The sequence below is a fragment of the Ursus americanus genome, chromosome 21, assembly GCF_024610735.1.
Source record: "Ursus americanus isolate L20-20 chromosome 21, mUrsAme1.1.p, whole genome shotgun sequence".
NCBI lineage: Eukaryota > Metazoa > Chordata > Mammalia > Carnivora > Ursidae > Ursus > Ursus americanus.
The window spans coordinates 54059869-54084938 of record NC_142147.1 but is presented as its reverse complement, the minus strand read 5'-3'; the positions used below and the strand labels follow the sequence as shown (position 1 = coordinate 54084938).

Here is a 25070-nt window from a genome sequence, read left to right as displayed (position 1 = left end):
AAAGCTGTGCATGGAGACAGGAAGAGACAACAGATAGGGAACTAAATGGTACCGGCAAACTGGGCACGACCAAAATGTAACCCAAAGAGACAAAGTATATCAACCAACCGCCCAGGAATTGGGAGCTGAAGAATACAATCACTGAATTTAAAAACACAACAATGGGTCACCCACATACTTGCTCAAGCAAAAGAAAGAATCAGACAAGCTAAAAACCCCTTGTTTTAAACTGTCTACTAAGAAGAGCAAAGAAAAATGGGGGAAAGGACAGTCTGGGGACTCAGGAGACACCTAAGTGGACCGATATGTACATTAAGGGGACCCCATAAGGAGAGGAGAGTGAAACGGAGAGGAGAGTTGACAGGAAGAACTAAAGGCTTCTACTTCACACATATGTGCAAAGATGGACCAATTCAACAATCTCAGGAATTCACAGTAGGATCAATGTCAAGACATGAACACAGTGACTCATTATAAATAACCTATCAACAATCAGAGGTGAGGGGACCTGGGTGGCTCAGTCAGTTCAGTGTCCCCTTTGGCTCATGTCATGATCCCAGGAGCCTGGGATCAAGCCCCACATAGCGCTCCCTGCTCACCACTCCCCCTGCATGTGTGTTGGTTGCACTCTCTCTCGCGCTCTCTCTCTCTCTGACATATTAAGAAAAAAAAACTAAAAAAAAAAAAAAAATCACAGTCGAAAAGAGAATTTTGAAAAAAGCCTGACAAGAGCAACTCCTCTTCTGCAGAAGAGCCCCTGTAAGATGATTACTGCAGTTCTCAGCAGACCCTATAGGAGGAAGGGAATGGGATCGTGTATTCGAGTACAGAAAGATTCAACAGTCTGCACCAAGAGTCATCTACCTGGCATAATCTACCTGTTTTCCACGAAGGTAGAAATAAAAACAATGCCTAGTAAAAAACCCTTCAATTAACTATTAAAGCTGTCCTACAAGAAATGTGAAAGGAAGTCTTTCTGGTTGAAAACCAAGGATTCTAAAGGGTAACTGGAACCACAGGACAACATAAAACTCCTGCTCACGTCAGTACGTACCCAATTCTAGAAACCTGCAGTGCTGTAATGAGGTAGCCCAATCACTTGTATTTCTGCTACAGAATTGTCTTAAACAGAAGCGTAAAATGCACAAATCTGCATAATAAATAAACTACACCACATAAAAGATAGAACTTGTGATAGTGGTAACATCCAACAGGTTCAGGGATGGAGAGGATGAAGGAGAAAAGTTGCCTATAAAATTGACGACAGCAGTTGAAAATGGTTTGTTATACCTGTAAGATGTTTTAAGGAATCTCTAAGGCAACCAGAATGAAAATAGAGACAGAAGACAGAAAAGTGAATGACAATGGTGTCAAACCATATCATGCGTACAACACCACAAGTAAGATAAAATATAGGACCTACACAATATACTGACATAGAAAATTTTTTAAATTGCTTTCGATTCACCAAAAGTGCTTCTCATGCCAAGAGAATATAAATTCAACAATAGATGTTGGAATTATTGCGAGTATTATAACAACTCACCTAGATATGCTAGAACATTCACCACCACCAGAAATACACAAGACGAGTTACACACTCTGTAGGGGTGATATTTCATAGACACATACATAATGTTCCTGGGAAAGGGCACAAACCTGATTCACATTTAAGCCACACATTGTTCAAAAGTGTATGGTGCTGAAAACTGTCATCATATCACAAAATACATCGGTAAAGAAAAACAAAAAAACCCACAATTAACTTACGTTGAGGAAGGTCCCATACAAAAAGAAGCCCATTATTAAGGAATCCCAAAATGAGAACAAGCCAAAATTGAACTGAATAAAATGCCACATAATGCAATATACTAATTATTGAAAAGAAAACCTTCAATAGAGGTATAATTTTAAACCTGTGTATCCATGAAAAACAGGCATTGTCTATTTTGGCATAAGTTCACTGACAGTAAAACTGTAAGGATTATTCATTACAATCAACCATGAAAAGCTGTAATGAAAAATATTATGAATAAGGACTTAAGTGACATCAAAAAATGTATTCTGTTACTCATATATTCCTCCTCTTACACAGAATTCAAGGGTATAACCCATTCCTTAGAACAAAGCAGAGAAGCAAAAACCTTCCCTCTCTAAATAAACAAACACCGTCACAGTTATAAAATATGCTGACAATCATTTTATAAGAAAGAAATACAGGGGAGTAAATCCAGATACATTCCTGAGAAACTAGTAAAAAAAACTTTAAGATTAATTTTTCGTGAAGTAAAATTCCAACAGCAACGGGACATTTTTGTCACTAGGGGAATTTTACCATCTACATCACTTCTTACACAGCACATGCCCACGTCACATCAGAACTTTTGATCTAAGAAATAAGAGCTGAGTCTCAGAGACAACTAATAAGAAAGTGCAAACTTACGACAAAGTCACAGGAACGTCTTACTATACGAGAAAAATTAGAAAATGATGCATTTTTAAAAAGCTAAGAAATGAGACTTTACTATAGGCTGCAGGTTCCAAAAGTTGTAAATCCCGAATAACATTACTGTATGTAGGAAGTCCAGGGAACAAATAGAGACATTACATTATTTCACCACTGAGGAATGGAACGTAAGGAGTGGAAACCTCTTCTTCTCGTTAATACAAAGGAAATGAACATCTGAAGTGAAATAAAGGATTGTATGTTCTCCTGTTCGGGAAGTGCTTTGTTACCTGATGACATTGCTCAGTCTCCATTGTGTACGATTAAGACTGAAGCCTCCATAACACTGGAAAGCATGGACCAGAAAACACGTGATGTCTGTCTCCAGTGTTGCGGGGATTCCCACGCCAAGACCCAGTACGCCCCACACAACTCTGCACACTTTCTCCCAAGAGGCAAAATGGAACTTAGAAGAGGCTTAGCACAGACCCTCCGGAATAGGGAGGCCCTCAAAGCTAAGGCCCTCAAAGCAATGGAAAAGCTCTCCGATTATGGAGGCCTGCCCACATCCCATTGCCCTCACTATGGCTGTGACGAAACATCACTGGAGCTGAAGCAGAAGCCTTTGAGAATATGAAAGCATGACAATATTGAGAAAAGATGTCCCTCTGTGATGGACGGGGAAATACACCTGGGCTTCTCCAACCGATTTTGATGCCAGCAGAGCTATTGGAACCCCCTTTCAAAGTCTATCCTCCTCCTCCATCAGACTTGGATGTCCATCTGTCATCGGCTTCATTCATTCCCACCTACCTGGATCAAAGACTACTGTCTTCTTTCTCCTCACATCCCACGGCTCCTTGCTCTGCTCCAAAAGGGAGACTAAATCAGGCTTCGACACAATGAGACCTGTTTAATAGAGAAAGGGAATATAAGTATGGCTGGGGATCCTTGCAAGCCACTACTGGGCTCAGTAGGGAAGAGAGGACATTGTAGAACTCTAGAAGATGATTTCCCCAACACTGTTCACCAACAGCCCCTAGAGAACATGCAGGAGTTTCAAACACTCACTTCCTAACTGGCACTTCAAAGTTCTACTGAGACAATAAGGTGGCGTAAAAATTGGAGTTTAAATGCAGGAAGTACCGCTCCACACCACGCCAGGTTCAGAACTACCACTAATCAACAGAAATGATGTGTCCCGAAGGAAGCAGAAGATAGAGCTGAAAAGCAAACATCAAGATTTGTGTCTCCATCTGTAAATCCTTACTTACAAATCCTTACTTTTGTCCCTTAGGGCAGTGACCTGAATTCCACTGTGCAAAGAGGAATCATCCAAGAGACAGTCTTGAAAGGAGGAACGAAACCCCGAGAGTGGTTGGGAAATCTGGAAGGAGTCATCCTCACCCAAGAACAGGAGGTGTCCGTAGTTCTCCAGCATCACGTCCCTGTACAGTTCCCGCTGCGTGTGGCTCAGGCATCGCCACTCCTCCTGGGAGAATTCTATGGCCACGTCCCCGAATGTCAGCAGTCCCTGCAAGAAATACCACCGTCACCAAGTGGCCATCGACAGAGTTCACAGTGGTCCCTAAGATCAAGAGGGAGTGTCACCAGCTAGACCCCAACATCTGACCTTCACTGCTCACCCGACTATACCCCCCAAACTAGATCCCACATTTTACTTCACTTCTTCTGTCCACATTACCCTCTACTTCAGCCAAAACACCCCGTGGGCAGAGTCTCCTGCGGGGAAAACAGAAACTATCCAATGAAACGTAATGACCGCCCAGCGGGGGTGCTTGGGCTAGCCCAGTTTGAGGCAGAGGGACCCGGATGTAACCCATGGAGTAAACTAGTTACCTTTACCTCAATATAAAGCTAGTACTGTCGAACTATGGAGAAGCAGAAACCTCATGTACCGAATGTGCAAAGGGATCAGGTTTGAACTCAGGTTATGATCCTAGAGTTCACTGAAAAGGACATACAGGTGCATATTCAGAGAGGACTCTATGCCAGTGTTCACAGCAGCTTTCAAACGTGAGAACAATGATGGAAACAAGAAGTTATCTACACAAAATCAATCTAACCATTTACATTTCATGCACCCATCCACACATGTAGGAAGTAGTTATACACATATTAACAGTGATAGAGTGGAAAATTGTCATGATCAGTAATTCAAGAACCATTTTCAATGACGTCACACTTATAAATCACTTTGTGGATGATGCTGCTTCTGGATTTTATTCACATGATATCAACACAAACACAGAGAATGATACACATAAAACAGCTATTATTTAGGAGTCTGCTATGATGAAGGATAGAGGCAGAAAAATGTTCACCTTTAACTCAAAAGGCTGACCCACCGACTGCATAGCTCTGCTAAGAGTCAAATACATGCTACTTGTTATCTTACGGTCTCTTAACTGCCTGTACATTTCACCGATATTAACATCGAACGGAGAGATAGCATCGGACAGATCAGGCAAAAGTAACAAGCACAAATTCAAAGAAACCTTTCTGATCTTATACTCGGTGCACCTACCCTCCCCCTTGAAGACTATGCATAAAACCACCCGCTTCATGCAGCCAACGTGCAGCTCTTTCTGCCCACAGCTCCTGTCCCCGAGCTACTCAATAAACCAACTCTCGGGCACCGTAACACATCTCAAGAATTCGTTCCTCACCATCATGCTCAAGGATCCCACAACACAGCATTTCATTGATGCTTTTTGTCAATCATCATCTGTGATATAATTCAGGGTTTAAGACACTCAAACATGTTAATTAGAGAATTCTTGTTTTCTTCATCTGAAAATTCACTGAAGGAAATAGGGCTTCTGGGTGATGCAGTGGCTCAAGTGTCCTCCTCTTGATTTTGGTTCAGGTCATGGTCTCGGGGTCTAGGGATCCACTCAGCACAGAGTCTGCATGAACTTCTCTCCCTCCCCCTCTGGCTCTACGGGATCACCTCTCCTCCTCTCTCACACACACTAGTTCTCTCACTCGCTACAATAAGAAAGAAGGAAGGAAGGAAGGAAGGAAGGAAGGAAGGAAGGAAGGAAGGAAGGAAGACTTTTCTTTTTTGAAAATAAACAGAATGTCTACCACTTGAGTGTGGAATAAAGTAAAAACTCACAGGATGGCGGTATGACTGACTTAGATCCCCCAGGCCCAGGAGTCAATACTATCAACCTCGGGAAGGTGAGAGTCTTCATTTGTGCAGTGGAAACTCATGTAGGGGCGTTGGGGGAAATGGTCAAGAAAGTATTCCCAAAGACATTTTTCATGAAAGAAATCCGTTCTCATTAAACCTCAGGGACAGGACCCGTTGGCAGAAGAGCTGCAGTGTGATTGTGAGAAGGTACCGACTATAAACTCTTCATGTAGGGGTAGAGATAACAGAAGTCTCTGAGGGGATTTTCCCATGTTCAAGAGGATCCTGGAGGTCTGGCTATGGTCAAGCTAAGGCTGCTTTTGCCTCCAGCAAAGCATTAACACTAAGGCACTTGGGAATTCCTTGAGGAAAGTCATACTTTCCATGTGCCAAGTATCTATCTGTGGGCTGCAAGTTGCAAGGACATTTCCTTTTTCTCTACATTTCTTTTGCTTTGTTCTCCTGATCAGAAACTACAAGCAAAGAGAAACTCAATGGAAAGAAGATTCCAGGTGAAATGGGATGGTTTCTGCACATCACCCAGTATATCCGTCCAAGACCCTTAGGAAATATGAAGAACAGTTTGAGCCTTACAGGGGGAGCTATCTGGCAGAGACTCAAGCCATTACAAGAAGTTAATATCAGCTGCAATGGAACGTTGATCATCGGCCCCTAGGCACATTGAAGGACCTGTTGCTTGGTGTTGAGTAAGGTACAGGTGGGGCTAGGGAGGGGTGGACAGCTACGGGGCTAGGTGACCAGGGTCACCAAAAATCCCAGGAAAGAGGGACATAAAGAAAACAAGAGCCAAGGGAATGTGACGAGACCACCTCATTTGTTTTAAACACCAGAGATGACATATTCAAAGGAGAAGTAATCATGCTGTTATCAGTGGTGACCTCAAGGAGACTGAAGGCCCCTGGTCAATTTTCTATAAAAGACCAACCATAAAGGCGTTAGGTGGCAACCATTCGGGACCCTGCTCACTCTAGAAAGCTTGCTTTCTGTTCTCACCTTCACGTGATAAACTATCACTGTCTCCTTTTGTGCCTGATACTCATTCTGCTACACCACACAAGAACCCGGCACCACGTGTTCCTTCTAGAGGCCTCCTTTTAGACAACCTGGCTTGAGTGCTGGAATGGGGGAGGGGCCGGTGACTCTCTGCCTGAATGCAGACAGGCCCAGGAGCGACCCACCCCCAAAGAGCCATAGGTCCTAACTCACCAATGGGCTACTTACAACCAGATTCGGTTCCCAAAAAGGGAAGATTCCATCTGTCCCCAGACTGCCTCATCTTCCCCTTTAAAACCAGGCCCCACCCACTACCTCCTGGCACTAGGCCTCTCTGGTGTCCTTCCCACCCCCGCTCCCTTGCTGTGCGTTCAGTGAGCTTCTGGCTCCTTTGTTCTGCCTCAGCTGAATTCTCTCACTTCCCCTGGCAGTGGCCCATGCCTGCTCATCACCCAAAATCCCCATCCGCTCAAGAGACACCCCATTTAGGGACCACATTCTTATACCCCTAAACAGTAAACCAGCATGTCAATTATATTATGAGAATACAGTCGATTTATACAAACTTCAATCACATATACTTTCCCGGTCTGGTAACACCTAGTCTATTTTAGATACATTCTATAGGATATGAACCCCCTCTTTTTTCAGAGAATATTCCAAGTGATTCTGGATATCGTATCATATTCGCTGTTTATCTGTGCATTTTCTTACTCCCGGTCTACACAGAGCTTATAAGGCTTCCAGATGGGGCCTAAATAAGACCATTTTCCATCACTGATATCCCAGGACCAGACCCCTTCAGCAATAGGAATCTTTAACTCAACACCTTCCCAAGGATCTGTCACCAAGGGACTATTTGCAATACTGGCAGGCAGGTCTTTCATTCAAAGTGGCAACTGTTGATGGCCGACTCTAAGCCCTGTTGGAGAGAAGGGATAGAAGGCTCTGGCTGATAGGGGAGAAGGGTTCTAAAGGCCGAATTTGAGTATCATGTCTGAAAAGTTTTAAAAACTGGGTGTAAACATAGAGCAGAAACATCAGAACTAGAAAAAAAATCAATATTAACAATTTCTAAATGTAAGGAATTTCTCGAGAAAAAGAAGATAGGGCTTTGGAACTCGTACGCCAGGCTTACCTGAGAACTGGCCATTTTTTCTTCACCTCGTCCTCCGGACTTCTTGCTCAGAAGGATTCCAGGAGAAATCACAGCTGCAGCAGGAGAAAATGCCTTTAAAGCCCCCAACAGGGCGTCTCCACCCATAAAGGTCTTGCCTGCAGGCAGGACTTTCAAATGCACAAAAATGCCCTCTTCCTTGCCCTTTGTGTCAGGAACTATTCAGAAACAATGAATTCTTCCTTGAAGACCAAACTTGGAGTATTTCCTTGTCTAGTTCAGGGGGCCTCCCCCAGCACAAACACAGGCAACTTCTTTTTATTTATTTATTATTTATTTATTTGACAGAGATAGAGACAGCCAGCGAGAGAGGGAACACAAGCAGGGGAAGTGGGAGAGGAAGAAGCAGGCTCACAGCAGAGGAGCCTGACGTGAGGCTCGATCCCATAACGCCGGGATCACGCCATGAGCTGAAGGCAGACGCTTAACCGCTGTGCCACCCAGGCGCCCCAACACACGCAACTTCTGCTAGAGCAGAAAGAAGAAACGTGTGCTGCATGGACCTGATGCTTCCAGATTCCCGTGGCAGCACCTGTGTTACTTCTCCTTGAGCCAAGCCTGCACTCAGCTGTCTTCTATTCATGGTTAAGCCTGCTTAACCCTGGGTTCACCTAGAATCGCCTGGAGCATTTAATGAAAACAGCACAGTTGTTTCCCCCCTCACCGATTGACAGAATCTGGGGTGGGGGGCACGGGATATGATCCCTTCTTGTACCTACTGGGAAGCATTTGGGAAGGTGACTAGGCAAAAAGCAGTAATCAAGGCTGTCGTTGTTATTCTGATTTAATCCACGCCTTGTCCATGGATCACTATTTCTGCACATTTACACTTTCTCCCTCCTTCTGCTACGGGGAGGGAGTCACCCTTACAAATTGAGCTTTCCCTTAGAGATGCAAATGTCTGCTACAAAAATAACCAGACTAGGTTCAGAGCTCTTTTTTGGTGGGCTGTTTCTTCTTCTTCTCTTTCTCCTTCTTCTGGGCCATCTCCACCTCCTCCCCCTCCTCCTCCTCCTTCTTTTTCTTCTACTTTTTAAAGATTTTATTTATTTATTTGAGAGAGAGAGGGAGAGTAGCAGAGAGAGGGAGAAGCAGACTCCCCACTGAGCATGGAACCCACTGCGGGGTTTGATCCCAGGACCATGACTGAGCCAAAGACAAGTACTTAACCGACTGACCCACCCAAGCACCCTTGTCTGCTCTTTCTTTAAAATACCAGCCAATAAGAATCCTTACGCTAACGAGACATATGTTGGGGTGACAACATGTGCTCCGTCAGTAGGTAAATGGTTACTTTCATAACTAACTGCCACAGACTTTTCCAAAGGGAATGTACGATGTTCACTCCCATCAGCAATACATGAGCATTCTAATTCCTCAACATGCTCCCTGAAATTTGGTGTGAACCTTCTTCTTTATCTTAGCCATTCTAGAAAATACGGAGTCGTTTCTCTCGGTAAAAACGAAGCGGTCTTCCTACAGTTCTCCTGGTGACTGGACTGAAAGCACGTAAACACATAAAGTTGAACAGAAATCAAAATGGCTACATTAAAACATCAGCAAGCCTTGATATTAAACTAGGGATCCTTTTCCCTCTCTTCTGCAACCCTCCTCTCTCCCCTTCTTAGCCTTTGCTTTCCAGCACTGGGTCCCACCCTGAAAAAGTGATGGACACAGCTGGAGGCACAGACACTATTCCTGGTGGAACCGGCTAGATCCTGTAGGGATTTCCCGACAAATACCCCAGCCCTGCCTCTGGGGGGCTTTCAGTTTTGAAGGCCCCGACCTGCTGCAGCCTCTCTTGCTGGCAAAGTAATTAACCTGTTGTTCCTCTTGATCCCCAGCTCCGGCTTCACGTTCTATTTTGGCTCCAAAGCACGGAGGTCAGGTTTTGACAGCAGAATGTGAAGAAGAGGAACACATTTATCTTCCTCCATTCTCAATTCCTTGGCCAGTTTAATATGTAAGTGGACATAAGACAGAATCACAATGGAAAAAGAAAGTGCTTTCTTAACTACGGGAGCCTCAGAGACATGAGGCTCAAAGACAGGCGACTGATACCTACATGCCACTGTGACTTAAGAAGGGGTTGGGGATTTAGCATTTCAGAAAGGGGCAAGCATATGCACAGGAGAAAGGAGAGAGCAACTGAACTGTCCTGCACAAGCTCGCCCTGGGCACCATCTACCCTGCCCAGCACCTCCTTCATGTCTACAGGGAGCCGCCGGGAGTCTGCTCTCAAATAGTGGTACAGATTCCTGTGCCTCCCTTTGTACTGATTAACTGACGTTGAGGTCCTTTAAAAATCGTTGGGCCGGGCAGAAACTTTAGAGCTGGTTTTTGGACAAGACTCCAACTTCTTCCCAAGTGGCCGGCCTCCTGAATACACCTCCTATTCCTTTCCAATCAAAACTCATGCCTGTGTCTTGGCTTTTCATGCGACTGGCAGCCAAAGTTGGGTTTTTCAGTAACAAACTCTTGTGGGATTGTTCAGTACAACCATCCGGAAAGCATTCTTGAGATGTCTGATTGTGCACTTGTGTTATTTAGGACTTTATGGAAAAATGTGGCTAGAGGAATAATTTTCCTTTAATATTCAAGATTATTTTACCTGGACTAACATTCAGATTGACTAAGAAATATGACAGCAGAAACAATACTAGCTTGTAATTACATGCATCCACAACCCATCATGAAAGGGAGCCCCGGAGAAATAACTAATGCAGACTGTTTTTATGCTTTTTAGAAAAAGAATATATCTGTGAGGATTTGGCAAAATAAGCAAAACCTCTTTGGGCCTTGGAATAGTATGGAATTCTGAGCGGAATCTGGGCAGTCGCAGTAAAGTAGTGAAAAGTCACAAGGTTTGTTCATGCGGACTTCTCAGCTCCCCTTCCTCTATGCCTGGAGGTAAGAATCCCTCTTTACCTCTCTTTTGTTTTATTTATTTATTTTTTATTTATTTGACAGAGAGAGAGACAGCCAGGGAGAGAAGGAACACAAGCAGGGGGAGTTGGAGAGGAAGAAGCAGGCTCCCCGCAGAGGAGCCTGATGTGGGACTGGATCCCAGGACTCCGGGATCACAACCTGGCCCCAAGGCAGACGCGCTTAAGGACTGAGCCACCCAGGCGCCCCCTCTTTACCTCTCTGTGCAGGAAAGGTATCTATTGCTTGGGACATTGGGTTCCTGCTTTATTACTGCTGTCCTAAGGAGACGGGGGAAATCAGACACACACACAACAGTGTGTGGTGATGAAGGCTGAGACAGAGATCCATCTACCAGCGAAGGAAGATCAAGGAGAGCTGACAGTCCCCAGAAGTCAGAAAGAGGAAAGACTCCATTGCAGAGATAAAGTGTGGCTCTGGCAACAGCGTGACGTCAGACACCTAAGAACTTGCAGAACTGAGAGCCAGAATTTGGGGGCTTGTTTAGCCCCCCGGTTGTGCTAATGTGTTACAGCAGCCCTAGGAAACTAACACAGGTCCTGTCCTCTCTTCCCCTGTGGCTCTGTTCCCCCAACTCCCCAGACTCTGTGCACTCCATTTACCCCTGTGCTTTCACTCTGTCCCCACTGGATGACTCCTTGTCTTCTGGCCACACACCTCGACCTCAAGTGGCAGTGCTCCTTATTCTCTCCATGACACACGCTGTGAACAGGGTCCCTGTGGAGTGTTGCTGTGTTGAAGGAATACAAAGAGTGGAAGGAGTGTTTGTTTCCAGGCATCCAGAGTACTATACTTGATCCCGTTTTCCCCACATGCAAACACGTTACGGAGATGCACTTCCTCATGCGACTAAATGTGATTTTATGAACCCCAGTGTGACTCTGTGAGCTTATGTCCCCACAAGTGTGTTTCATTCTGTGTGTTGCTGGAGGAGTGTATGTGTGTGTGTGTGTGTCTGGATGGGTGTCTGTCAATGGGGGACTGAACTGTGAGTTTGCAACGGACTGTGTGTGCGTGTATGGGATTGTGTATTTGAATGTTTGAGTGTGTAGATGTGGGGGGTGTGTACAGAATGTAAGTTGTCTCGTTACAGCTCTAACGCATCCCTTGGCAATTGTGGTTGCTTTGGGAAGGAGACATGGGTCAGATGTGGATTTGTTTATTTGAAATATCAAAGATTGTGTAAGTTTTAACACCTGTTCAGTAATTAGGAAATTAATGCCTATTACAAAATGCAAAAAGTGAGAACCGCGGTAACCCCTCAGTCACACAGAAATGATTTCCCTGATAACCTAGAACTTTGGCTTTGTGATCAGACGGACAGTTTCCAACAGCTGTTACCAATGCAACGTTTCTTTTTGGGCAAATATTTCAAATACTTCTGAAGGAGAGGTAAGTTATGAACCTTACAATTATGTAAGCAATATGCATCCCTCTCTACAGAAACATACTCAGATGTTCCCACCTGTATGATTTTAAGTCTTGTATAAATACACGTACAGATACTGAGTTAAAAGTATGCATGCTGTTTTAGCGCATATCGTGTTCTGTAAGGTGAAGCAGCTTTTCTCAACATTTACGTGATCTAGTAGAGAGATGTCTTAGTAAGAATGGAATGAGGGCATACCTTAAAATATGCATGTATTTTATTGATGACATAGAAGTCATTTTTAAGTTTCCCATATAAAGAATGTTGTGATTTATGTTTCAGACAGATTTGTATCTATTTCTTTAAAATTTTTTTTTTATTTGAAAGAGAGTACAAGCAGGTATAGCAGAGAGGCAGAGGGAGAAGCAGACTCCCTGCTGAGCGGGGAGTCAGAGGAGGGGCTTGATCCCAGGGTTGGGAGCATGACCTGAGCTAAGGGCAGATGCTTAACTGACTGAGCCCCCAGGTGCCCCTATTTATTTCTGTGAGTAGTAGAGTGCGAGCTGTAAATTACTGCTTCAAAGGTGAAGGAAATCAAAATTTTTATAGGTACTGTACAGGAGCTCTTGCCCAAGGTTGCCCTTATATCCTTCTTTAGACAGAGTGTATGTTTTTCCTCCTGGCTTCACCAACACTCTTTATTACCACTCATTTTGTCTATCATGAGGCTAGAAGTGATGTCTCTGTATTTATTTGTATTCTACTTACCGGCTGTGATATTTGAGCAATTTTCATTATTGAACATTCAGGTTATTCTGTCAATTAACTTCTGTACATAGAAGAGTAAGGTACAACGGCAGAGGTATTGTCTCTCAGTCCTATTTAATAATTAAAATATTTCCTCCTTGGCTAACACTAATTTTTTACTTACACTATCTAAGAAAAATAGATATGCTTTTGATTATAGTGTTCAATGTATACATCCTACCATGATTCTGTCTTTTGTGGAAGGTAGACACTAGTGCATGCTTGAAAATACCGTATATTCTCCTACAGTTAGTCAAAATATTGTAAGATGTTTAACTTTTTAGAAATTATTTGCCCTTTTTTTCTACTGCTATTAGTTTGTATGTTCTATGCAAATAAGCCCATACCACTTAGTAGACAGTCCATTCTGGAGAACATAGGAATTAGCTGTCTATTCTAAAGGGGCTTTTATGTCTGTCTCCAGACTGTCTTGTTGTTCTCCAGCTTCAACATCAGCTCCTCCCTGGCTCTCTGGCCCGCTGGACGTCCTTGCAGACATCAGACTTGCCGTCTGTCACAACTGGGTTAGCCAATTCATCAACGAAATCCTTCCCTCTCTATATATATGTAGAGATAATAAACAGAGATCTATAGAAACTCAGATATTAAAAATACAAAAGGAATTACATAGAAATCTGTTCTGTTGACTCCTTGGAGAAACCGATACACATTTTCGCAACTCTACATTTTCTTCACCCAACATCAAAGAACTGAACGTAACTCACGCTATTAATTATATACGTGTAATTTGACAAAACTGCTTTCCTAAGTGCTTTTCAAAATTGTTTTTGTATTCTCGTAAAATTTCACACACACGACAAAGTTCAATCCTAAATTTCCTTTGAAATCTTACAACTGTGGGTGTGTTCAATAGCTGAATTTATGTAGTCTTGATATGTTATAATACTAAGTCTTCTCCTGCAGGCATTTATTTAGGGTTCTTTGTAACAGCTTTATTTGCATAGGATTTCCATGGGGTGTATAATTCACCCATTTAAAATGCACAAATGGACCGGATGGGGAGCCTGGGTGGTTCAATTGGTTAAGTGTCTGCCTTTGGCTCAGGTCGTGATTCCAGAGTCATGGGATTGAGGCCTTCCCCTGGCTCACTGCTCAGTGGGGAGTCTGCTTCTCCCTCTCCCAGCCCCTCCCCCTGCCTATTCTGTCAATTAAATAAACATAATCTTTTTTCAAAATGTGCAAATATTAGGGTCTTACCTGATTCACACATAGGTTCAAGCAAACCATAGTCAATTTACAATAAATCACCTCTTACAGAGACTTCATTCTCTGACTTCACCATCCCCATCCTCTTACACCTGTGCCTAGGAAACCACTGATCTGCTTATGTCCCTTTTTCTCAATCTCACTGAGATACAATTAACATATAGCATATTAAGGTGCATTGAGTTGATATATGTACATATTGAAAAACATAGTTACTATCTCAGTTACAATTTTTCACGTGTTAAGAATTTTTAAGAGCTCTTCTGTAGCAACTTTCCAATGTATTGTTAATTATATCCAGTGAACACTGTATATATACACATGATCTACTCATCTGACAATGGACAAGGAATTTTCCATTTTGGCTATTATGCATGTTTCATGTTTATTTTTCTCATATTTGTGAATCTTCTAGGTTTGTACTTGCAGCTGACTTCTAGTTACATGCCATAGTGGATGGAAAAGGTGCTTGGTAGGATTTCAGTTATAAATTTATTAAGACTTGTTTGTGGCCCAACATATACTCTATACTGGAGAATGCTCCAGGTGAATGTGAGAACGTGTTTTCTGATACTGTTGGATGCGTGTGTGTGAAGTCTGTCTGCTTCCTATCATTGTCGTCTCACCTCCCCTTATTGATTTTTTCTGGATAACCTGGCCACTATTGAACGCACAGGACTGAAGTCCCTCTCTAATGAACTGCTGTCTCTTCCCCTGTTCTTATCTGTTAATAGTTGGTTTATGTGTTATGTGCTTTCATGTTGGGTGCCAAAATAATTATAAGTTGTATCCATTTGTTGAACTGACCACTTTATTACTTTTTATTTTTTTAAGGAAAAGCAAGTTATATTTATTTGAAAAATGTAAAAGATTACTATAGATCTATCAAACAAAATTAGTTTTTAAAAGTAAGTGACTTCTTTGTATCCAAATTGTAAACAAATCAACACAACAATCCAATGCACACAAAAAAACTGGTTTTTGCTCACGGAGCGGAAAGCAAGAGAGAGAGATGTCTTGTCACTACAGACTCTACACGAATATACAAAACTACAGCTTTAATGTAACGTAAACAAATCCTAAGCACACGCGTTAGCTACCTTTCTCCACCTTTAAAGGACTGAATGTTTTATATTTACTAAATGCATATATACTGTATACAACTGGTAGTCACCTGTAAGTTACATTAAAAACCGTGAACCAACTAGAATGTAAGGGGTTCTTATGGGAAGATGTACATTTCAGAAAAAACCCAGGTTGAACTAAATCCACTATCATAACTATGGCCAAGGTGACCCAGACAAAGCCTATCATTTGCAGCCGTATATAAAGAAATACTGTCCAGAAATAATATCAGAAATCTTCCCGAAGGGCATTATGGTAACCTCCCTGAAAGTACAAGTCATTTATTTAGGGACTTTAAATAGCAGATAACAATGTAAATTAAGTAACATGTGAAAAAAATAGGCATTGTATAATAGCAAGATGTTAGACAACTGATACTGTGGAAAAGATTTATTACCTGCACAAGTTAGTTTTGATAAACTATAGGCTACTTGTTAAAGTAAATTGCCAAGATTTTCACTGCACCTGTATTTTTCTACACGTAGCAAAACCTGAAAGCAACAGGTCTCTCTCAAACTGCTGCCCAGGGTTTTTCCCCCCCAACCCTCAAAACACAGAAAAAGGTTTTTGGAAATAACTACTTGTTTTGAGGTACAAAACCATTTCTGCAAAATCATGTTGGTTTTGAAAGTTGTAAACACTACACGAGTTACGTAATATACTATTGCTGTCCTTCCAAATCTAAAATAGGGGAAACCCTTTTTGACATTCTGCCGAACACCACGTAATTAAAAACACTGCACAAAGTGAGCCCTTTATTTTATAATGACCTTTGCCCTGTTTTACTGCACTCTCTGGCTTACAATTTATTTATTTTGACGACGGAAGCATAGCTGTCCTGCTTTCTTTTCGATTCCATTTGCATAGAATATCTTTTTCCACGTGTACTTTAAGTCTCAGTGTGTTCTTAAAGTTGAACTGAGTCTCTTGAAGACTGTATACGGTTGGGTCTTAGATTTCTTTCCATTCAGGCAATCTGTATGCTTGGATTGGAGACTTTAGTCCCTTTATATTTCAAGCATCAATACAAGTATGGAGTTACTGTTGTCATTCTTTTGTTTTCTGGCTGTTCAGAATTATTTGTCCCTTTCTTATTCATTTGTTATCTTTGTGAACTGATGATTTTCTATAAGAGTATATTTAGATAATTTTCTCCCTATCAATTCTCTTATCTACTACATTTTTTTCATTTTGTCATTACCATGAGGCTTAAAGAAGATATCTTACAGCAGTCTATTTTAACTTCTTAACCAGCTTAATTTTGCATACTAAAACACTTTCAGGACTCCAGTAATTCTTTAAAAACGTCGATGTGCAATTGCCTCTCATTTTAGGGAAGAGTTAGCTATTCTCTGAAATCTGTAAGAATGTTTTCATTACGACCACATCAGTTCATACTCTCTAACGATTACTATGATGAAGATACATCAGTACTTTACTACACTGCCATCTCTCTCTCCTTAAAGACCACTTAGTAAAACATTTAATTTGTAATATTCGTAAGTTTTTTTAGTTCCAATAAACAGAGAATGATGTTCTGAACACCCACTTCATGATGACCTATATCAATGTTAGAACCGCAAATAGGATATCCATGTAGATTTTTTTCATATATTGTATGTTCTATTGTCCTTCATCTTCCATGGAAAATAGATATGCATGGATCCCACCTAAGGAAGAAGGGCATCTCTTATCCTTGACACAACAATCACCTACGTAGTTTCACACACCCACCAGGAATAACTGAATTTTCTGTAGAGTTGTGAGAGCAGAAACACACTGATATTCGAAGTCACAAATCTCATATAGGGTCAATGGAAACACACACACACTGAAATTACACCCATGCAAAAATCCATCCCTTCCATCTTTTGAAGCAGAATAGCACACACATTATCTAACTGACTAACTTTGTACTATTCCTCTTGATGTTATCTCTGAAGAGAGTGACTGATAACCTGCTTTGTTCTGTAAATTCTGTGACATTTATTGACATTTGATGTTCAATTAAATACACTTCTACATACTTTTATCTTTCAAGTTACTTTTCTTCTCTGAACTCTCTGATGAAGAAAAAGTCTTTCTTCATTCATTAGGTCTGTACAGTATGAACCAAGACTGCATTTTTGGATACTCAGTAAGGACTGAATTGCACTTAAAGGCTTGGCCGCTTTCTTGACATGTTACTTTGGCTCTTGTATGATAAAGAAGAGTTTGAGCAAGTTATGACTTCCAGCTAGAGGTTTACCACATTCTTTCCATTTGTAGTATCTTTCCTCAGTATGAACTCAGTGATGCTGAGTAAGGCTTGAGCAGTCCAAAAGCTTTACCGCATTCTTTACACTTAGAAGGTTCCTCTGCAGTACGAATTCTGTAATGCTGGAAGAGACTTGAGCACTATGAAGGGGCTTGCCAAATTTTTACACTTGTAAAATCACCTCCGCTATACATTCTGATAAGGAACGAGGGTTTAGCATTAATTAATGGCCTTGCCACCTTCTTTACACATGTATAGTTCCACACCAATATGAATTCTGATGTAGAGTTAGGGTTCAGCAATCCTTACAAATTCTCACACAGTCTTAAAATTTCTAACACTTGCTCTAGTATGAATTCTGTGATGTATAATTAGGTGGGACTGCTGGATAAAAGCCTTGCCACATTCTTTACATTTGTAAGGTTTCTCTCCAGTATGAATTCTATTATGTTGAGTAAAGCTTGATTGCTGGACAAAGGCCTTGCCACATTCTTTACATTTGTAAGGTTTCTCTCCAGTATGAATTCTGTAATGTGGAATAAGGGTTGAGCGCCAGTTAAAAGCCTTGCCACATTCTTTACATTTGTAAAGTTTCTCTCCAGTATGAATGCTGTGATGTTGAGTAAGGCTTGATTGATGGATAAAGGCCTTGCCACATTCTGCACATTTATAAGGTTTCTCTCCAGTATGGATTCTGTGATGTTGCCTTAGTTGTACATGGTAGTTAAAGGCTTTGCCACATTCTTTACACTTGTAAGATTTCTCTCCAGTATGAATTCTGTGATGCTGAGTAAGGTCTGAATGGAGGACGAAGAGCTTGCCACATTCTTTACATTTATAAGGTTTCTCTCCAGTATGAATTCTGTGATGTTGAGTAAGGTGTGAGTGCTGGACAAAGGCCTTGCCACATTCTTTACATTTGTAAGGTTTCACACCAGTATGAATTCTGTCATGTTGAGTGAAGCTTGACTGAAAGCTAAAGGCCTTGCCACACTCCTTACATTTATAAGGTTTCTCTCCAGTATGAATTCTGTGATGTTGACGAAGGACTGATTTACAGGTAAAGGCCCTGCCACAGTCTGTACATTTGTAAGGTCTCTCTCCAGTATGAATTCCATGATGCCCAGTAAGGCTTGATGGACGGGTAAAGGCTTTGCCACATTCTTTACATTTGTAAGGTTTCTCTCCAGTATGAATTGTATGATGTTCAGTAAGGCCTGATTGATCGATAAAGGCCTTGCCACATTCTTTACATTTATAAGGTTTCTCTCCAGTATGGATTCTGTGATGTCGAGTAAGGTGTGCCCGCCGGACAAAGGCGTTGCCACAGTCTTTACATTTGTAAGGTTTGTCTCCAGTATGAATTCTGTGATGTTGAGTGAGGGTTGATGGAGAGCTAAAGGCCTTGCCACATTCATTACATTTATAAGGTTTTCCTCCAGTATGAATTTTGTGATGTGTATTAAGGTGTGATTGCTGGCTAAAGGCTTTGCCACAATCGTTACATTTGTAAGGTTTCTCTCCACTATGAATTCTGTTATGTTGAGTAAAGCTTGAATGATGGATAAAGGCCTTGCCACATTCTTTACATTTGTAAGGTTTCTCTCCAGCATGAATTCTCTCATGCTTGCTAAGGACTGATTTCGTCTTAAAGGCCTTGCCACATTCTTTACATTTGTAAGGTGTCTCTCCAGTATGATTTCTCTCATGGAACCTAAGGCTTGATTTGTCCTTAAAGGCTTTGCCACATTCTTCACATTTGTAAGGTGTCTCTCCAGTATGATTTCTCTCATGGATCCTCAGGCTTGATTTGTCCTTAAAGGCTTTGCTACATTCTTTACATTTGTAAGGTTTCTCTCCAGTATGAATTCTGTGATGCCTAGTAAGGCTTGATGGATACTTAAAGGCTTTCCCACATTCCTTACATTTGTAACGTTTCTCTCCACTACAGACTGTCTTATGTATATGTATTCTTGATGACTCACAAGACATGTTCCCAGGCTTATGATATCTGTATGGGTTTGTTCCCGCATGAATTCTCTGATGATCACCCACACTGGAGGACTGGTTAAAATCTCTTTCACATTCGTTACCTTTATGAGGATTCTCTCTTATATGCACAGTCTTATATATAAGGTTGGATCTTTGATCAAAGACGTCCCCACACTTAATACGTTCAAAATGGTTCTCTTGAAAATGAGTCCTCAGATGTTTCTTAACATTTGAGCCTTGATGAAGTTTTTTCTCACATTCACTGCCTTGAGCAATTCTGTCTCCACTGAAAATGCACCAGTAATTTTGTAGGGTTGAGTCCTCGGTGAGGGACTTCTCAAGTGGACCCCACTTAGCGGTTGTTTCTTCATTTTTGAACCTCTGAAGTGTAGAAATATTTGACTGAGAGGTCAATGCAATCCTATTTTCAACACTGTTCAAATCATTATTTTCAGCATGGACTAGGTAACTTTCCAGATTTTCCACATTTTCTTTCCATGTACATGTAGGCTTAAAGAGCTGATTGGAGCTCCTGCTTACAGACACACCCTGCTTTGCAGAAAGAGTGGACTTAAAACGGAAGGTTTTATAAAATGTTTTATATCCCTCGCCATCTTGGGCAGTGAGATTCTTATTATGGGCGGCAGTCTCAATTTGGACATATCCTTTACGATCATGATCCCAGTCTATCATTAAGTGTAACTTGTCAAGGACGCAATGTTTATATCGACCCACTGACACATTTTGAAATGAAGCTTCTTTGCATGGCTCTGGCAGGAAGCTCAGGGCACCATGTGAAGTTAACACTGAAAGATATTGAATAATAGAAATGTCAAGTCATTCCATTTCCTACTTTCAGATAAATAAACTGATGACGTCAAACATACAACCATAAAATCAATCAGAGAGCATCAGCAAGACAGCTGAGAAGGAATCATCAGGACTTCATTCCTCCATGGACACATAAACTTGCACACAACACCCGGACCACACAGCTGAATAGATAATTCTGTAGTATTGACATTGTGTAAAACAAATCCCTCTCCTCTCCCTCAAATAATCAGGAAAAGTACCATTATGAGTGCAAATCGGAGGAAGAAAGAAGATTTTTAAAGACTTATTTGAGAGAGAGAGAGAGAGAGAGAGCATGAGCAAGAGGAGGCCCAAAGGAGAGGGGCAAGCACATTCTCATCAGAGCAGGGAGCCAATCCAGGATTCAATCCCACGAACCGGAGATCGTGAGCTGAGGAGAAGTAAAAGATTAACTAACTGAGGCATCCTGGCCAGTGGAAGAAAGGAAATTTAAACATAAAACAGAAATAAACAAAACATAATTTAGCAAAAATAGGGAAATATCAACAATAGGCAGATTTGGTTTTCAGAAAAAAACAAAAATCAAAATTAACAGACCTATCAGTAAATCAAGTAAGAATGAAAGGAGACCAACTAAAATCAGAAGCCGTGAAAGCAGACACAGTATCACTGATACCATAGAAATAAAAATAATTATGAGGTAACGATACATAATTATATGCCAAGAAACAGATACGAAAAAATATCAAAAACAAATAACCAACCAGGACTCCATCGTGAAGAAATATTATTAAAAACCTCCACTGGGGACACCTGGGTAGTGCAGTCCTTAAGCGTCTGCCTTTGGCTCAGGGCGTGATCCCCGCATTCCAGGATCAAGTCCCACATCGGGCTCCTCCGCTGGGAGCCTGCTTCTTCCTCTCCCACTCCCCCTGCTGTGTTCCCTCTCTCATTGGCTGTCTGTCACATAAATAAATAAAATCTTAAAAAAAAAATAAGAATAGAAAAAAAAAAAAAAAAACCTCCACTGATCTACAACTACTTAGTAGAGTGAAAAGTAATTTTTAAAAAGGCCCAACAAAGAAAACTCCCGGGCCAGAAGACTTCACTGGATAATTCATACAAATATATAATGAGAAATTACTTCAAATCTCCTCAAACATTTCCGAGCAGGAAAGGGAAGGGAGCTGCTGAGAACACTCTCTGTGACACCAGCACTACCAGGTTACCGAAAAAGCAGAGCTGCTACAAGGAAAGGCTGCAAGCTACCACCTGTGAGGAAGATTCCGGCAAAGTCGACAATAAAGTACAACCAACTGAATCAGAAGCACACTCCAGCATTTTACAACATAAACAAGTGAGAATTCTTCCGGGAATTCAAGGGTATTTGAACATACAGAATACTATCAATTCGTGCCTGCACATTAACAGAATGAGTGTCAAAAATGACACCATCAGAAGCATCTGACTCGCTCGGTTGCTTAAGGGTGTGACTCTCAATTTCAGCTCAGGTGATGATCTCGTGGTCGAGGGATGGAGCCCGCTCCATGTTCAGCGGGGAACCTGAGATTCTCTCTCTCCCACAGTCCCTCCCCGTCTTTGGGAGCTCTCTCTCTCTAAAGGAAATAAATCCATGTTTTTACAAATAGCACAACTGAGGCGCCTGGGTGGATCAGTCAGTGAAGCGTCTGCCTTCGGGATCATGACCTGAGCCAAAGGCAGACACTTCACTGACTGAGCCGCCCAGATGCCCCTCTACTGTTTTTTTCATAACATGACACCACAGGGAAATAGAAAAAGAAGAAACTTAGCTGGAAATCACTAGGAGGAATTTTCAAAGAGAAATCAGAAATAAACAGACACCAAAATAAACAGCAACACTGAAAGCAATGCCCGGTTTTACAAAACAACAAACAAAACTGACAATGCTTTAACGACATTACCTAAGAAGAAAAGACGACTCAAAATCCAAAATGAGAAATGGGGGGAGAAAATGAGACAACACATAACCACAGAAATACATACTGTGATAACACATTACTATGAGCAGTTATATACAAACAATTTAGATAAATTAGGAAAAAAAGGTAATTCCTAAAAAGCAGAAGTTACCAAGTTTGAAATATGAACCTGTAACTAAGAAATAGCAAGTATTCTTAGACCAATTACAAAATAAAAGTTGAATTGGGAATAAAGATCCCCACAGTATCGAAAAGCCCAAGACTACGTGCCTTCATTGGTCAGTTCGAACAAATACTTAAAAAGGCAAACAAACGTCAGAAATAGCGGAACAGAGGGAACACAACCATAATCATTCTATGAGGCCAGCATTGGTTCCAGGATAAAGACGATACTAGAACAAAAATGTTTACTTTGTCTGATGTACTTATTGTTACTCCGGCTTTCTTTGGACACCCATTTTCATCTCCTCTTTTTCAATTCGCAGGTGTCTTTCATTTAAAATTAGACTTTTGTGGGGCGCCTGGGTGGCACAGCGGTTAAGCGTCCGCCTTCGGCTCAGGGCGTGATCCCGGCATTATGGGATCGAGCCCCACATCAGGCTCTTCCGCTATGAGCCTGCTTCTTCCTCTCCCACTCCCCCTGCTTGTGTTCCCTCTCTCGCTGGCTGTCTCTCTCTGTCAAATAAATGAATAAAATCTTTAAAAAAAATAAAATAAAATAAAAAATAAAATAAAATTAGACTTTTGTGATCTGTGTACCTCAGTCGGTTCAGCATCTAACTCTGGCTCAGGTCGTGATCTTGGGATCCTGGGATGGAGCCCTGAATCAGGCTCCCCACCTCTCATGGAGTCTGGTTGTCCCTTCCCCTCAGACCCTCACTCGGCGTATGCTCTCTCTTTCGCTCACTCTCAAATAAAATAAAAAATAAAGTAAAAATGAGGCTTTGGTTTGCAGCATATAGATGGGTCTGGTTTTTTTTAAATGCATTCAGACACCTTATATGTCTTGACTGAATGAAAATGTACTATACAGTCCAAAGTAACTATTCAGAGATACGTGTTTATTGCCATTATTCTTGTTTTGTCACTGTTTCTGGAGATTTTCTCTGCTGGTTTTTTTTTTTTTTTTAAGATTTTATTTATTTATATGACGGAGAGACAGCCAGTAAGAGAGGGAACACAACCAGGGGGAGTGGGAGAGGAAGAAGCAGGCTCATAGCAGAGGAGCCCGATGTGGGGCTCGATCCCACAATGCCGGGATCACGCCCTGAGCCAAAGGCAGACGCCCAACGACTGAGGCACCCAGGCGCCCCTCTGCTGCTTTCTTCTCTGTTATCACTTTTGCTGTCTGACCTGCACTCAAGATTCGGCTTTGCCGTTTCTTGCAGGGCTGGTTCATTGGTCAGGTTAATTCCACCCCTCCACGGTCAATTCCATCAGCCACTCTTGTGTGGCACCCTTTCGTTTTCCTTCCTCCTCCTGCCATGTCTAACACATTCTTGGAAACAGCTCCCTCTGTGACAAGCAGTGCAGGGACAATCTGCTTGTGGTTGCAAGGCTAGATTTCTTACCTTGGACTCCAATCAATCCACGGACTTCAAAAATATCAAGTGTTCCCTCTACCTTACTTGTTCCCACTGTTTCATGGTACAGGCGCTCTTCTGTGTTTAACTCAGGCTTCACCTAAAATCTGACTTTGCCTAATAGGAGCACGGAAATAAAAATCCATTGTTCTTACCAGTATTCCCCAAAGAAACCCCTTATAGAGAGAAGACATAATGAGCACGTGGCCATTATCACATACATGTTAAAGGTGAGACAGGAGAGAGAGCCCACTGCAGGGGAAACATCTTAAGAAGCTCTCAGAGAAATGACTCTTCTTCACGTGTCTTCTGGAGGCTCAGCCTGTGACGACTGCAATATTCACTTCTGAATCCTGGGTTCCTCCTGGGAACGCTCAGCTCTCTCCCATGTCCTCTTCTTTCTCTAGCATTGTGTTACAGATAAATTCACTTTGCAAAGTTTATATCTTACTATGAACACATAGGATTCCCGTGATGTGCAGAGTTGGTTAGCTTTCATTTACATGCAACTTCTTTTTTATTTTTAGAATTTTTTTTTTAAGATTTTATTTATTTATTTGACAGAGACAGAGACAGCCAGCGAGAGAGGGAACACAAGCAGGGGGAATGGGAGAGGAAGAAGCAGGCTCATAGTGGAGGAGCCTGATGTGGGGCTCGATCCCATAACGCCAGGACCACGCCCTGAGCTGAAGGCAGACGCTTAACCGCTGTGCCACCCAGGCGCCCCTACATGCAACTTCTTAAAAAGTAGTTTAAGTGATACATGTTTAGGCATATCTGTAGTTTTCTTTCTTTTCTATTAAACTACACCTGACATTCAATGTTACATTAGTAACAGGTGTACCACATAGTCATTTGACTACTCTCTAGGTTCTCCTATGTTCGCCCCAAGTGTAGCTACCTGCTCTCACCCTAGGACCTTATTACAACACCACTGACCATTTTTGCTATGCTGTACCCACTATCCCTATGATGTATGAATTCCCTAACTGGAAGGCTGTACTTCCCATTTCCCCTTTACCCGTCTTGCCCATCCTCCTCCCCATTCCACTCTCGAAAACAGCAGCTGCTTGTTTGTATTTATGGGTCTATTTTGCTTTTTGGTTGTTCTTCCCTGCAATTTGAGACAATGGGAATAGACCTAGAAAAGGTATTGTGCTAAGTGAGAGAAGTTGGACAGAGAAAGTCATATA

The 25070-nt window shown here is 41.8% G+C and overlaps 2 protein-coding genes across 2 annotated transcripts in view; both read right to left on the bottom strand.

Moving 5' to 3' along the window:
- Positions 1-3245: 3245 nt before the first annotated feature.
- Positions 3246-7829, bottom strand: LOC123786896 (KRAB domain-containing protein 5-like). Its single transcript, XM_045789230.2, has 3 exons — positions 7759-7829; positions 3854-3980; positions 3246-3355 (listed from the first exon to the last, which is right to left on the bottom strand). The coding sequence occupies exons 1-3, from the start codon at positions 7771-7773 to the stop codon at positions 3246-3248; spliced, it is 252 nt and encodes an 83-aa protein (XP_045645186.2). The 5' UTR covers positions 7774-7829.
- A 6586-nt stretch (positions 7830-14415) lies between these two features.
- The window catches only part of LOC123786904 (uncharacterized), a 42467-nt gene continuing 31812 nt past the window's right edge, over positions 14416-25070 (bottom strand). The window contains 2 exon segments of the mRNA XM_087871143.1: positions 14416-17970; positions 17973-20326. Coding sequence (XP_087727269.1) covers positions 17938-17970; positions 17973-20326 — 2387 coding nt within the window. The 3' untranslated portion in view covers positions 14416-17937.